This window comes from Pollicipes pollicipes, unplaced genomic scaffold, assembly GCF_011947565.3.
Source record: "Pollicipes pollicipes isolate AB1234 unplaced genomic scaffold, Ppol_2.1 Scaffold_3087;HRSCAF=3621_pilon_pilon_pilon, whole genome shotgun sequence".
In the NCBI taxonomy this organism is placed as follows: Eukaryota; Metazoa; Arthropoda; class Thecostraca; order Pollicipedomorpha; family Pollicipedidae; genus Pollicipes; species Pollicipes pollicipes.
In genome coordinates this window covers 10,426,900-10,439,679 of record NW_023596225.1, presented here as the reverse complement: position 1 = coordinate 10,439,679, position 12,780 = coordinate 10,426,900, and the positions used below count along the sequence as shown (strand labels likewise).

The 12,780-nt window shown below is 56.8% G+C and overlaps 1 protein-coding gene across 1 annotated transcript in view; it reads left to right on the top strand.

Annotated features, from left to right (window-relative positions):
* The window catches only part of LOC119089364 (uncharacterized), a 34,569-nt gene extending 21,944 nt beyond the window's left edge, over positions 1 to 12,625 (top strand). The window contains exons 7-14 of the mRNA XM_037212034.1: positions 2,804 to 2,961; positions 4,176 to 4,308; positions 7,146 to 7,245; positions 7,338 to 7,345; positions 7,634 to 7,873; positions 8,242 to 8,423; positions 9,719 to 10,353; positions 12,323 to 12,625. Of these exons, the coding sequence (XP_037067929.1) occupies positions 2,804 to 2,961; positions 4,176 to 4,308; positions 7,146 to 7,245; positions 7,338 to 7,345; positions 7,634 to 7,873; positions 8,242 to 8,423; positions 9,719 to 10,353; positions 12,323 to 12,366 (1,500 nt within the window). The 3' untranslated portion in view covers positions 12,367 to 12,625. The remainder of the gene's footprint in view (positions 1 to 2,803; positions 2,962 to 4,175; positions 4,309 to 7,145; positions 7,246 to 7,337; positions 7,346 to 7,633; positions 7,874 to 8,241; positions 8,424 to 9,718; positions 10,354 to 12,322) is intronic.
* Positions 12,626 to 12,780: the final 155 nt, after the last annotated feature.

Here is a 12,780-nt window from a genome sequence, read left to right as displayed (position 1 = left end):
TTTCTGCCGTGATGAGTCATCAACCTAATATATCGTGGGATAACAAATATTCGGCGCCAAGTCCAACCACTGAGTTAAATCAACGTTCGCCAGGCTGTATTTCCCCACATCCAACAAATGACCAGTTCTTTTCGCGTCTTGGAATTCAAGCAATGCAGCTTGAATTCTTCAAACTCGGCTTGACTGTTTGCATCTGTTAATACCGGCCTCGCCACATTTCGTCGCAATAATGATCAGTTCAGATCAAGAATCACGTGTTAATTCAACCGAAACTGTTCAATCAATGTGATTTGTTACGTACATCTATGACGGATAGTTTAGTAAAATTGTCACATTTCCAAACCTGTCTGTTTTCCGCGTCACGTGCCACATACAAGTGCTACAGGGGCACGTCTAGTAAGGTTTCAAGTCAAATCATTTACAATCGTGCGACTTTTGTTTGATTGGCACGTGATCCGGCAAGACAGAGAGACATTTCTCGTACGGCGACCTCGTTTGGCCGGATGTGACCTTGATCTGGTGTTACCTTGAACCTGAGTGACCTTAACATGTGTTAATGTCACTGGGTCTGAGTATAAATGAGATGAGACGCCTTCATAAGAGTATAAGTCGGCCAGCTGCAAGAGTGTGCTCACTTGCCTGGTGCTTGTTACAAAGGTATATAAACGATGCTAGGGATCCTGGTGGGACTAAAAATATTTTGAGGATTTCTGTGATTTATAAAGTATTTTGCATGGCTTGCGGCGTCATCAGTCAGGTGTCAGATGTCAATTAAACGCTTTGCAGATAAGTGTCGCCAGGACTAGTGAGCGCCGTCTGAACTTTTCCCATGCGATAATTACATCCTGAAATACCGGGAAGGTAGGCGGGTAGTTATTTCCCTTGCCGTCGAATGCGAGTGCCTTGGTGATCCGGGTGAGTGGACCGACTTCACAGTTCTGTCCTGCTCCGTTCTGTCTGAAGAACAATAGTTCTTCCTGATCTCAGCGTAGTATGCAGTCAAATGACCGGTAACTTAAATCTATGATTTAAGGGGCGCTTAGGCTTCATTACACCACTCTGATATAGGGTCTCTGGGCTGGCAGTGTTAGAAGCCACATGCTCCAAAGTATCGTCTTTGACACGCTGCCTGCACACACCATGACTTAAGTGGTCAGTGCTCTAAGATCTGAGCTGCCTACGCGCACAGCATGATGGACTCGGGGTCTTCTGAGCCACGGGAGCCATGACCCGGAGTTTGGGGCTTTAGTGGACAGAGGTGTCTTGACACAACGAATTAAACCGTGACCCTTTTAACTTCCTAAGTGTGAGGTGCACATGTAATTCAGCTGACTGTATTTTCGGCAGCCATTTGGAGGCTGATGCCGGTGCAATTATGGCCTCGATTTTGGCTCCATGCCAACGCCGGTCGCATTGCTTTGGCACTAGTTGATACAAAGAAGGAACCAGCCAAGCAAAATAACTTTCAGTAAATATGTTTTTAAGGTACGCCACATTAACTTCACACTGTACAATACAAACCTATATAGATCGCAGCCTGTTTAAACTGAACCGGTCGCATTCGGCTGTAAGCCTCGTTCTAAAGCGTGTCATCTGTTGTCTCTTTAGGAAGCCGTGCGTAGGCGGATCCTGGAGGGGGGGGGGGGCACGGGGCCATGCCCCCCCCCCCAAAATCTGACAGTATGTTCCCCCCCCCCAAACGGTCCCAGAGCTTCATAAAGGTTTCGTCGACTTATCGTCTGTTTTAGCTTTGATGGTGCGGTATCAAACATTTCTTTCTGTTTCGGAAAAACTTCGTGAAGAAAAGTTGGCAGCGATTTAAATATAAAAACAAAACGCATGTTGACGCGGCTTGGTCGTACTCGGCGCAAACATCGTGTTTGATAAGTGCACTGAACCTCGGATCCCACGCCAGCCAGCTGGCGACGAACGGTTGCCCCCTCCCCCCCCCCCCCCCCCCCAAAAAAAACAACTTCAGGCTAGATCCGCCCCTGGAGCCGTGTCAGGTCCCGTGCTATTCTGTTTCGTCCCTCGCCTTGGTCAGATCTCTAATCGCACTCTATTGCCTCGTCCCGCAACTTGTTCGGTGTATGTGACCTGACCTAATCTTGTGTGTAATAATCAATGACGTTTCCGAGACTCTTGATTGACCGTTCCGGTGCGCTTTCTTTGTCTCATGTTTTCAAGGGCGGATCAAGGAAGGGGCCACACTTCGTTGTAATGCCTCCTGGAACTTGGTAACCCCCCCCCCCCCCCACACACACACACACAAAGAAGCTCCTGGATTTGGGCCACTTTCAGCTCAGACTCGCATTTTTCAAGTGGTTAAATATCTTTTGACGGAGCGGTCCCCCGCAGTTAGTTCACATCATTGCAGGTCAATTGTGTACTTATTATGTTGAGCTTGAATAGTTGGAGCCATTAATACTGCTCCAGAACGTTAGTGCTTCTTAAGAATATAGGTCATGTGGACTCAAAATAAGGCTTTTGGTGCCCCTTGACCGCGGGGTTTTGGTGCCCCTTCGGCCCAAAGGGGGGGGGGGCATGGTCTCCCTCCTAAATACGCCATTACCTATTTCCCGCTCCTCGTCGGACCATATCATGGTGGATTGGATGGCACGGCTGGCAGAACGGTTGTCAGACCCTGGCTGGCAACCCGTCCGATCAGCCGGAGCTGTCTCCGACCGTTCTTTGACATATCCTCGCCGCGCGTGGCCGTTCACCACAGTCTACCCCCGTGCCCCCCCCCCCCCCCCCTCCCCCGGAGCGGCCCGTGCCCTGACCGCCCGTCACCGCTCTCCAGTTCGACGCGCCGCGCTGGGTGGAGCGGGCCAGCGAGGGCAGCACAGTCGAGGTGGACGACCGCTCGCCGAGCGCCGGCGCCGGCTCTAATCCCACCTCGCCCGGACGCATCGGCAACCCCCTGTTCCAGCTGCCGGTGCCGCGGAGGCTGCAGGCCAGGTGAGCAGGCGGTGACGACGGGAAGGAGCGCCGACCGCTCGCATGGTCAGGCTGGTCTGACGCGTTCGACATGTGGGAATGCTGCAGTTTAGGCAGATCGGCAGGCGCGGCTCCAGTTAGAAGGCTCTCGCAGTCGAGACGCTTTGACAAGAGTCCTACAACAACGGTCGGTTTTCAAGACTTATTTTGAACGCGGAAGTGAGTGACGAGTGTGAGAGGGGACCTGATAGGTGTTTTTAGTTCCCTTCCTCATGTACCACCATTGCCATCCCTTCCTCATGCAGCGGTTCCCTCCCTCAAGCACCGCCAACACCACAGCACAGTTCTAAACAGCTTAAGAGCTCCCCCCCCCCCCCCCCCTGTGCCGGGGTCACGTGATGTTGCATCTCGCCGCACCAAACAGTGCCCGTTATTCCCACAGTCTAGTGGCGTGCGTGACGTGCGTCAAAATCGATACGAAGCAGCAGGCTCGATAGGCAGAGCCCCAGCCGATTCCGCCCGTTGCTGAGGCCCCGGTGCGTCAGAGCGGTTGTCATAGAAACTAGTCAGCCGACATCAAGAAAGCTGATTAGAAGCATTGTCCTGACGCCAGCGGCATCGCGCTCTATTTCCTGGACACGGCGGGGGGGGGGGGGGGGGAGGCTGAGAGGTGCGGGTATTGTGTGTCGTGTGTACTCTGAGAAAGCATTGCTCCAGAGAGCATTGACAATGAAGCAAGAAATACTGCATGGAGCCGAGTGGCGTTGAGAGTCGGCACTAAAGCGAATCTTGGAGTCAACGATAGTCGCTTGCATGGAGGCCGTCTGTGGGTTGGTCACGAAGCCAGCGGCGGAGCCAAAGTGCCCTGATTGACTCATGTATGGGACGGGGAAGGACGTCGGTGACTGAGAAGGATGACGCTCAGCTGCTTACATTTCGCGAGTCGTCATCATGGAATAAAGGTTATCTGTCATAACATTGCTGTAACGTACGCATGAAACGCATATTCCTTTATGCGTGGAGTCTGCCTGTGTGGAGGTTTCCGCATCAATTGTTGCATCACACTGGATGTTGCGCTTTTGCTGAGTTTTGACTCCACCTCATCACGACCCACGTGCGCCAGCTGACCTGACCGCTGCTCGCCGTCACGTGCCGCGTCACCTCCTGAGTCTGCCGGCGCGGTGAGGCCGGACTCCGACGCTGCCTCTGAAGGCGATGGTGGTGGTGCGTTACAGACGGGTGGCGCCGTCTCACTCCGGCTCGGCGGTGCCAGCAGTACCGGCCAAGACCCCTCCCGCCGCCCAGCTCAACGACACGGACCGACGCCGCCAGATCGCGCTGCAGAACCTCAGAGACAACCAGAAGCAGGTGAGCTCCCGGAGACCCGTGGAGGCAAGTGGTGGCTCAAGGACAACCAGAAACAAGGGGAGGTTCAGGGATGAGCAGGAGCGGATCAGGGCACGGACAACTAGAAACCAGGGATGGTTCAGGGATGAGCAGAAGTGGATCAGGGCACGGGGACAACCAGAAACAAGGGGTGGTTCAGAAATCACCAGAACCGTGCCATGCTTCAGGGAGCAGCAAGAAGCAGACAGGTGATGGCAGCCCCTTAGGGGAAAACGAAAACTGGCGAGGGTGGCACAGCAGGAACAGATATAGGTAATCAGACGGATGCAGATAGCAGTTCGCCATGGACGGCGCCCGCTGTGTCACACTTATACTTTTGATAGCGCTTTCAGCGCTAGTTTTTCACCTGTCAGTGACTTGGCGGCTGGCTTATCGACTCAACAAGACGCTCGGTTAGCTCGAGGAGTGCATTAGCACAGGCTGCTTATTACGCCTTTGTTCTGCTGAAATGGCCACTTGATGGAAACGAGGTGTGACAAGGAGTTGAGGGCGATGGTCAGGAGGACTGTGATAGTAATAAACGCGCAATGCACTGACAAAACGCGACGAAAAATGTCAGTTTTGCTAATGATATTACTTATTCTGTTAACCCCGTTGCATCTCATAATAATCATAAAAGTCGTCATTATCGTATATGCTTATGTCCTCCGCAAAAGCGGCTTTCAGGACAGGCGTTGCATTTATACATGATTGCAATCATACCTGTAGAAATTGAAGGCATACGGTAATAAATGTGGAGGTCAAAACACACCGGCGACACAAACTATTTCTGACTCGAAAATATCATACCCTTTACCTTCAGTGGTTCGCTGTCAACCACTATGTCATCTGGGTACGAAATACCAGCACAGTGCCAGCGTCTGGTACTTCGCCCACCGCTTCATCCACTCGTCAGAGGCACGGAATCTAGAACACAGACGGGCATCCCCGGTACGGACGCGGGATAGGTGCGGCAGTCCTGCCAGTGAACCTCGGGTTTCTCCCGTGCACGCGTTCTCGCGGTGCGACAGTAGGTCTTTCAGACAAGCCGGTGCATGCGTATCGTGCAGAAGACAGTGGACCATAGCGAGGTCCCGCTCGACGGCAAGGTTGCCTGCGTTGAGCCATTTCAGTGCACCCAAGATCGGGGTTATGCGAACCTGACAACGGTTATATTTGATAATCCTGGTGCTGTGGTTAACTATCCACAACGTCAAGGCCGGTGTACTTGCGATCGAAAGTAACACTCAATAGTGTGATACAGCTTGCACGCAAATAAGCCTAATAAATACCAGGCTGTACTCGTGATAACGTAACTTCTTGGTCTGCCGTGTCGTGACATTGTCATAGACCTTTCAGAATTCAGAGCCTTGGCTGGTTACATGGCCAGCTTAAATATTCTATACCCAGTGTCGTAGTTACAGCAATATTAAAATATTTTGCGTTCAGACAAGAGCATCACATAGTTCTCGTTTCATTACTTGGCTGACATTTCAACAACCTCACAGCGAACTGTCTCGGAGCTCTCCGGGTTTAAAGCCCCTGCCCCGCCCACCCACACCGCGTGGGACACATGTGTCGTAGCCGGTTCCGATCCTCGGCCTCGACCTCCGCCGCCACTCGAGCTTCCCCGCCTTCTCCGGGCGGGCGAGTACAAACTGCCCGTGGCGAGCCGGCGCCTAGTCCGACGTCTGCCGCACACTGCGTCACTCGCGACGTCTGCGGTGGACTGCCGTGACGTCCTTCCAACTTGGTCCGACGGCTCGCCACGGTAGTGATCCGCCCACGAGCACGGCCCGAGCCGCGGCGGCCCTAGTACCGCCGCCTGTCACGCGGGGTCATTGACCACGGGCCGTGTCCGCCCCGGACGCGCGGGCGTCGGGCGGGTATAGTCGGCTGGGAGGGCCGACAAAACAGTTCGGCACCCGAGGGAAATGTGCGTGCGTGCGTGCGTGCGTGCGTGTGCGTGTGCGTGTGCGTGTGCGTGTGCGTGTGCGTGTGCGTGCGTGTGTGTGTGTGTGTGTGTGTGTGTGTGTGTGTGTGTGTGTGTGTGTGTGTGTGTGTGTGTGTGTGTGTGTGTGTCTGTGTGCTCGCTGGCACGTTGCGCGCTGCCTGGAAATGGATGGATGAATGACACGGCCGATGTCAATGAATCCGAGCGGAACCAATGGTGTTATAATCGGGGTTCCAAGCCTCGGTCGACAAATGCCGAGCTGCGGGGGCACGCACATTTACCGTAGCAGCTCGCCGAAGCCGGCGGAGTGGTGTTTTGGTGTCCGCCTTACGGACGCAACGGACACCGCGACACTGGATGATCCTTTTGAAATGGCCTTCTCATTGAGTTTGCTTTACTAAGCAGACGAATCGCCCAAGCGGACTCCCATGAATGCGTGCACATGCACACCACAGACGGGCGTTATTGATTTATCGGCGGTAGGTGGCGTTGACCCCTTTTGAGCGCACACGGAATGTTTCAGCGGGCAGTGCTGCCTGACGTATAATCACAGGTGGCATGCCCAGCTGGCCGCGGCCGCTTACTGACCCTCTGGCCCGGCAACGTTCCCGAAGCATAATAACCTTGCAACATACTTAGAATTCACTAACGCAAGACTAACAGCATTTGCGCTTTACTTGCGGTTCGGAGATCAAACCACGATGATAGCAAAATGCATTATATAAAAACATGGCGTTATTTAACGGTTTGCAGTGACAGAACCTCGTTCTCAGTTAGATATCGTGGACATTCTAGATCGCTTCGCCTAGGTCTCCAGGTTAAGACCCTCCGACCTTCCCTTCATCACCCGCCCTGTTTCCACCAGACGGCGGAGAAGGAGAGGCGCCAGAAAGAGGAGCGCGAGCGGGTGGCGCGCGAGGAGGCCGCGCTCGACGAGCACATCCGACGCGAGAGCGAGCGCGAGCGTCAGAGCGCCGAGCGCGAGCGGCTGGCGACGGCCGAGCGGCGCCGCGCCGCCGAGCGCCGCCAGGAGCTCGTCACGCAGGCCATCCGCCAGGCGGAGGAGCAGGCGGCCGCCGAGAAGCGGCGCAGGCTGCGCGGCAGCCAGCCAGAGACGGCGACGTCTGGCACGGCGGCCGCCTCACCGGAGGTGGCCGCTGCGCCGCGCCGCCTGCCGAGCAAGCCGAGCGGCTCGAGCAGCGGCGAGAGCGAGCCCGGCGCCGGCCGCCAGGGCCGGCCGCGGCTGAGTCCCTGCGCGCGCGCCAGCCGTCCGAGCCCGGCGCCGGCGCGGCGCAGCTCGGCTCCGGCCGCGAGCCGCTGCCCGGCCTGGGCGGCGCGCGCTCCTACGTGGAGAACCGCGTGCTCACTCCGACCAAGTACCGCTGGGAGAGGGGCGCCACCGGCGTCGGCTGCGAGTTCGGCACGCAGACGGAGCCCGGCCGCCAGGAGGCGCCGGCAGAACTGGTGGAGAGGAGACACGTCAATGTCGGCACGGACGGGCCACCCGAGCGGCGCCGCACCAGCCGGCAGCGCACCAAAACACGCGGCCGGCCGGTCAAGCTGGAGGAGCGGCCCCGCTGGAACGCGCCGCAGGTGAGCAGTGGCGCCCCTTGACAGATTGCGGTACATTCGCTCCCCTTGAGTGTCAGGTAACTGTCATCTGGCGCTCTTCAGCGGAAAAATGCCTTTCAGTGTGTGACAGTGGACAGCGCTATTGCGGTGCGGTAACTGCTTTCGATGCAGTCGCTCGTGACGTGGTGACGCTGCCTTCGTTGTTTGGCAACCAAATGGCATGGAGCGGCACGACCACCCATTGTCCATGTCAGTAGAATTAGATCCTGCCAGATTCTCTTCATACAGCAGGAAAGATATCTGCCACAAATCCCTTGCCGAAACGATGCCCAATCTTTGATGACGTCTCTCCCCGCCGATTTGGGTTTTGACCGAGCCGCGGCCGGCAGCCGGAGAAGGTGTACCTGAAGCAGTCGGAGAAGGACCTGCTGGTGGCCCGCGGTCCACGACGGCGGCGCGAGAGCCAGCTGCACCGCGACGCCGAGTCCGGCTCTGACTCGGACACACTGCAGGACTGGCCGACAGGGTCGCGCAACGGCCGAAGACGCCACCGGCACTCCGACATTAGCAGGTAAGACGCCACCGACACTCCGACATTAGCAGGTAAGACGCCACCAACACTCCGACATTAGCAGGTAAGACGCCACCGACACTCCGAAATTAGCAGGTAAGACGTCACCGACACTCCGACATTAGTAGTGGATAATTCTCCGCGAAGTCCGTCCATGACTGTCCCCATGATGAGCCCGGTTCTCGCCGCAGTCTCCGGTACCCCTGTCTGTTACCGGGGGCAGCCTGACCCTCAGTTGAGACCTCCGGTATCCCTGTCTGTTACCGGGGGCAGCCTGATCCTCAGTTGAGACCTCCGGTATCCCTGTCTGTTACCGGGAGCAGCCTGACCCTCAGTTGAGACCTCCGGTGTCCGTGCGTCCCCAGGAGCAGCCTGACCCTCAATTGAGACCTCCGGTATCCCTGTCTGTTACCGGGGGCAGCCTGACCCTCAGTTGAGACCTCCGGTACCCCTGTCTGTTACCGGGAGCAGCCTGACCCTCAGTTGAGACCTCCGGTGTCCGTGCGTCCCCAGGAGCAGCCTGACCCTCAGTTGAGACCTCCGGTGTCCGTGCGTCCCGGGAGCAGCCTGACCCTCCAGTTGAGACCTCCGGTGTCCGTGCGTCCCCAGGAGCAGCCTGACCCCTCAATTGAGACCTCCGGTGTCCCTGTCTGTTACCGGGGGCAGCCTGACCCTCAGTTGAGACCTCCGGTATCCCTGTCTGTTACCGGGGGCAGCCTGATCCTCAGTTGAGACCTCCGGTATCCCTGTCTGTTACCGGGAGCAGCCTGACCCTCAGTTGAGACTTCCGGTATCCCTGTCTGTTACCGGGAGCAGCCTGACCCTCAGTTGAGACCTCCGGTGTCCGTGCGTCCCCAGGAGCAGCCTGACCCTCAGTTGAGACCTCCGGTGTCCGTGCGTCCCCAGGAGCAGCCTGACCCTCAGTTGAGACCTCCGGTGTCCGTGCGTCCCAGGAGCAGCCTGACCCTCAATTGAGACCTCCGGTATCCCTGTCTGTTACCGGGGGCAGCCTGACCCTCAGTTGAGACCTCCGGTATCCCTGTCTGTTACCGGGGGCAGCCTGACCCTCAGTTGAGACCTCCGGTATCCCTGTCTGTTACCGGGAGCAGCCTGACCCTCAGTTGAGACCTCCGGTGTCCGTGCGTCCCCAGGAGCAGCCTGACCCTCAGTTGAGACCTCCGGTGTCCGTGCGTCCCCAGGAGCAGCCTGACCCTCAGTTGAGACCTCCGGTGTCCGTGCGTCCCCAGGAGCAGCCTGACCCTCAGTTGAGACCTCCGGTGTCCGTGCGTTCCCAGGAGCAGCCTGACACTCTCGGACAGGCAGCGGAGCCGCGCGCCACCGCGCTACCGCAGCCACTCGCCGCTGAAGTCGCGCGTCTCCGCCTACTACGCCGCCTCCTCCGACGGCAAGCTCTCGTCGTCGTCGTCGTCGCGGCAGCCGGGTCGCTCGCTGGGCGCGTCGGTACCACTCGTCACGGCCAGTGATGTGCTCTACCTGCCCGAGTTCGGCAACGTGGCGCTAGTGCCACTCAGCCAGCCCCACCTGGCCTACCTGCGGCACGCGCAGAGCCTGCCGCTTCTGGCCGCCGCCGCCGCCGGCGTCGACATTCCCGTCTACCCGCCCGTCAGCACGGAGAAGGCGCTAATGGACATCGGCTCGCGAGTCGTCAGCGCCAGCAGCCGCGACGCGGCCGACTCGCGAAACACTGACCGCGCCGAGGCGCCGGCAGGTAGCAGCAGTGTCGATGGCGCGCCGCGGCGCTCACGACGCGACAACGGCACGGACAAGGAGGACGAGGAGCCACCACTGCTGTACCGCGAGCCGGCGGCCGGCAGCGAGCAGGAGCCGGCGCAGGAGGAGACGGGCTCCGAGCAGTCGTCCGGCTCCGGCGAGCGCTCCGAGCAGCAGGAGACCGCTGGCACCGGCAAAGGTAGGTGGACAGACGGTCAGGGCGTCAGCTGACCGACATGCGCTTGACCCCGCCAGCGTTTAGTATCGGGCATTTTTCAGCAAGATCGGAAAATCGTAACGTGTCAGCAACTAAAAAAGAAACTAGAAGAAATGTTGTTGTCAATATGATCCCGAGCACCAACGTGCTGCAAAAATACGTCAAATCCGAAAAAAACGTAGCAAGCCGAGTACATTAAGTTTATGGACTCTGACAACATCGGGTGCTTGCACGGAGGTAGCCAGTCGTGCCAAAATATCCACCCTTGCCTTGGATGTGAAGCGATCTGTATTCTCCGGTCGGCGAAATGCATAGCATTGTTAACACCATGAAGATTCCGAACACATATGACATCGCTTAGCAACTGCATGGCCGCATAGACTATTTTAGACGGTCTGTTCTTTTGCGGGAAGCCATCAAAACGTCCAAAATTGCAGCGTCCGGCACTCACACTGTCCAAGATTGCAACACCCAACGTTCAAAACGTTCAGCATGCGTCCAATTCCGTGCCTATTTGGGGCATTTATAATGCCCAGGCGCGCAACGTCCAGAGTGGCAAAGTCCAGGGTCGTTAAGTCCAATGTCCAAAACGTCCAGCATCCCCAACACCTAGGCTAGTTTGAGTTCCTGCCCCTAGGTAACACTACAGAGGGATTTTTGGCCCCTGCCGCTCTTTCCCCCTTTCGCCATCAGATGGCACAGTCAACCTGACATTCCGCCGAGTTGACGCCTGGCGGCCGCGCCCAGCCTGGACGCGGCCGCGCTCCGGGGCTCACTAGCGGACTGGGCGCAGGCGCGCCGGGCGACGCGGGCTCGGCGGGGGCTGCTGTACCCACAGGGCAGGCGGTCTCTCCCGCCCCACTGCTGCTGCCGGGGCCCCATATGCCGGGGTACACGCTGTTGCTCAGGGGCCCTTCATATTGGTATCGGCTTTTTTCATTTGCTTGGAGGACTCCGTGCTGTTGCTGAGACCCATATAAGATAACGCACCAAGGCACTCAATGCTCAGGAACCTTTTTCATTGATCTGTGGCTCTTTCCCTTTTGAGCTTATTTGCTGAGCACTCTTCACTTGTCAGAGTCATCTCTGTTAACCTGCCCGGGTGCTCTTGATCACACAGGGGCGTTACTTCATGTACATCGGTCGTCGGTTATCGCATGTTTTCAACTCGCGTTTTGGTTCGATTAATTTGTGTCAGCTTGTTGACACCAGACAGTTAACAACACACAAGTCAAAACCTTTCAAATCACTTTGAATTGCTTATTCTGATTGTCATGGTTAGCCTCTGTCAAGGGCAATGGTGAGTATGTTCCACAAAACAATCTCTCTCCCCCAAACATAACATTTCTTATAGATGGCCACAAGGCCAGTTTTGCTGCTTGTTATTTAAGCTGCAACAGGGGCGCCCATTAAGGTTTGCGACGAAGTGATGCAGTATCCTAACCCCTGGACCTCACACACGCTGGGCGTTTTCAACCCGCGATGCTGCGGTCCTAGACGCTGCGCGCCTGGGCTTTCTGATTCCCCTCTGTCCAGGGACATTGGACGGTTTCTGGATGTTGCGAACACTGGATGCAGCGATTCTGGACGCTTTGACTAATGGGTGTTATGAGTTCTAGACGTTTTAATACGCATTCCGGTCTGCTTATAAATCCTAAGCATATTGTCTGCTCTCGCCACATTCAGACCCTGCCGAGTCGATTTGGCTCTTGCTCCGGCAAGATCGCAGTGCCAAACAGCGGCAGCGATTTAGTCGCGGTAGGTCTGATGATCGCTATCTTTTCGGGTAGTGCGCTTTCCTAACGCACACTCAAAGCGCAGCGTGCACGCCAGCGCACAACCCATCCAACGCTGCGGCGCAGTGCCACATTTTATCCCTGCCTGGCTTGGTGTCGGGGGAGCCCGGCTGTCATCACAGCTCGCTGACCACAGACCGTTTTCTGCGTTCCAGACAGCCAGGCGCTCCGCACTAGTCCCCTGGCCGATGCCGAGTGACTCCGGACGGCCGCGCCTCTGGCCTGTTTCAGATTCGGACCAATCAGAGGAATCGCAACTGGTGAGCGAGGCATCTAGCGACGCTGTCAGTAAACACAGCTTGCAAACAGCGTCCACCAGGGATGTCAGCAAGTCCGCGAACAAGGATGGGGTGCTGAAACAACTGTCGAAATTAAAAAGGGTGCGTGCTATAAATCGTTCGTATGCGTTCACCTGCATTGTGCGTAGTGTATTTTAGTTCAAGAAGTAGCAGTAGCGCCGGAACGTTGCAAAGAGGTGGCCGGTGATAAGGCACCTTCAGTCCTCCAGCAGCCCGGCCGACGAAGCTTGCCCTCAGCCGCACCCCGTAGACTCGTTGCATACGTTTTTCTTCAATACTAGAGAGCACGTGACCGATAGAACATATCGTTTCTC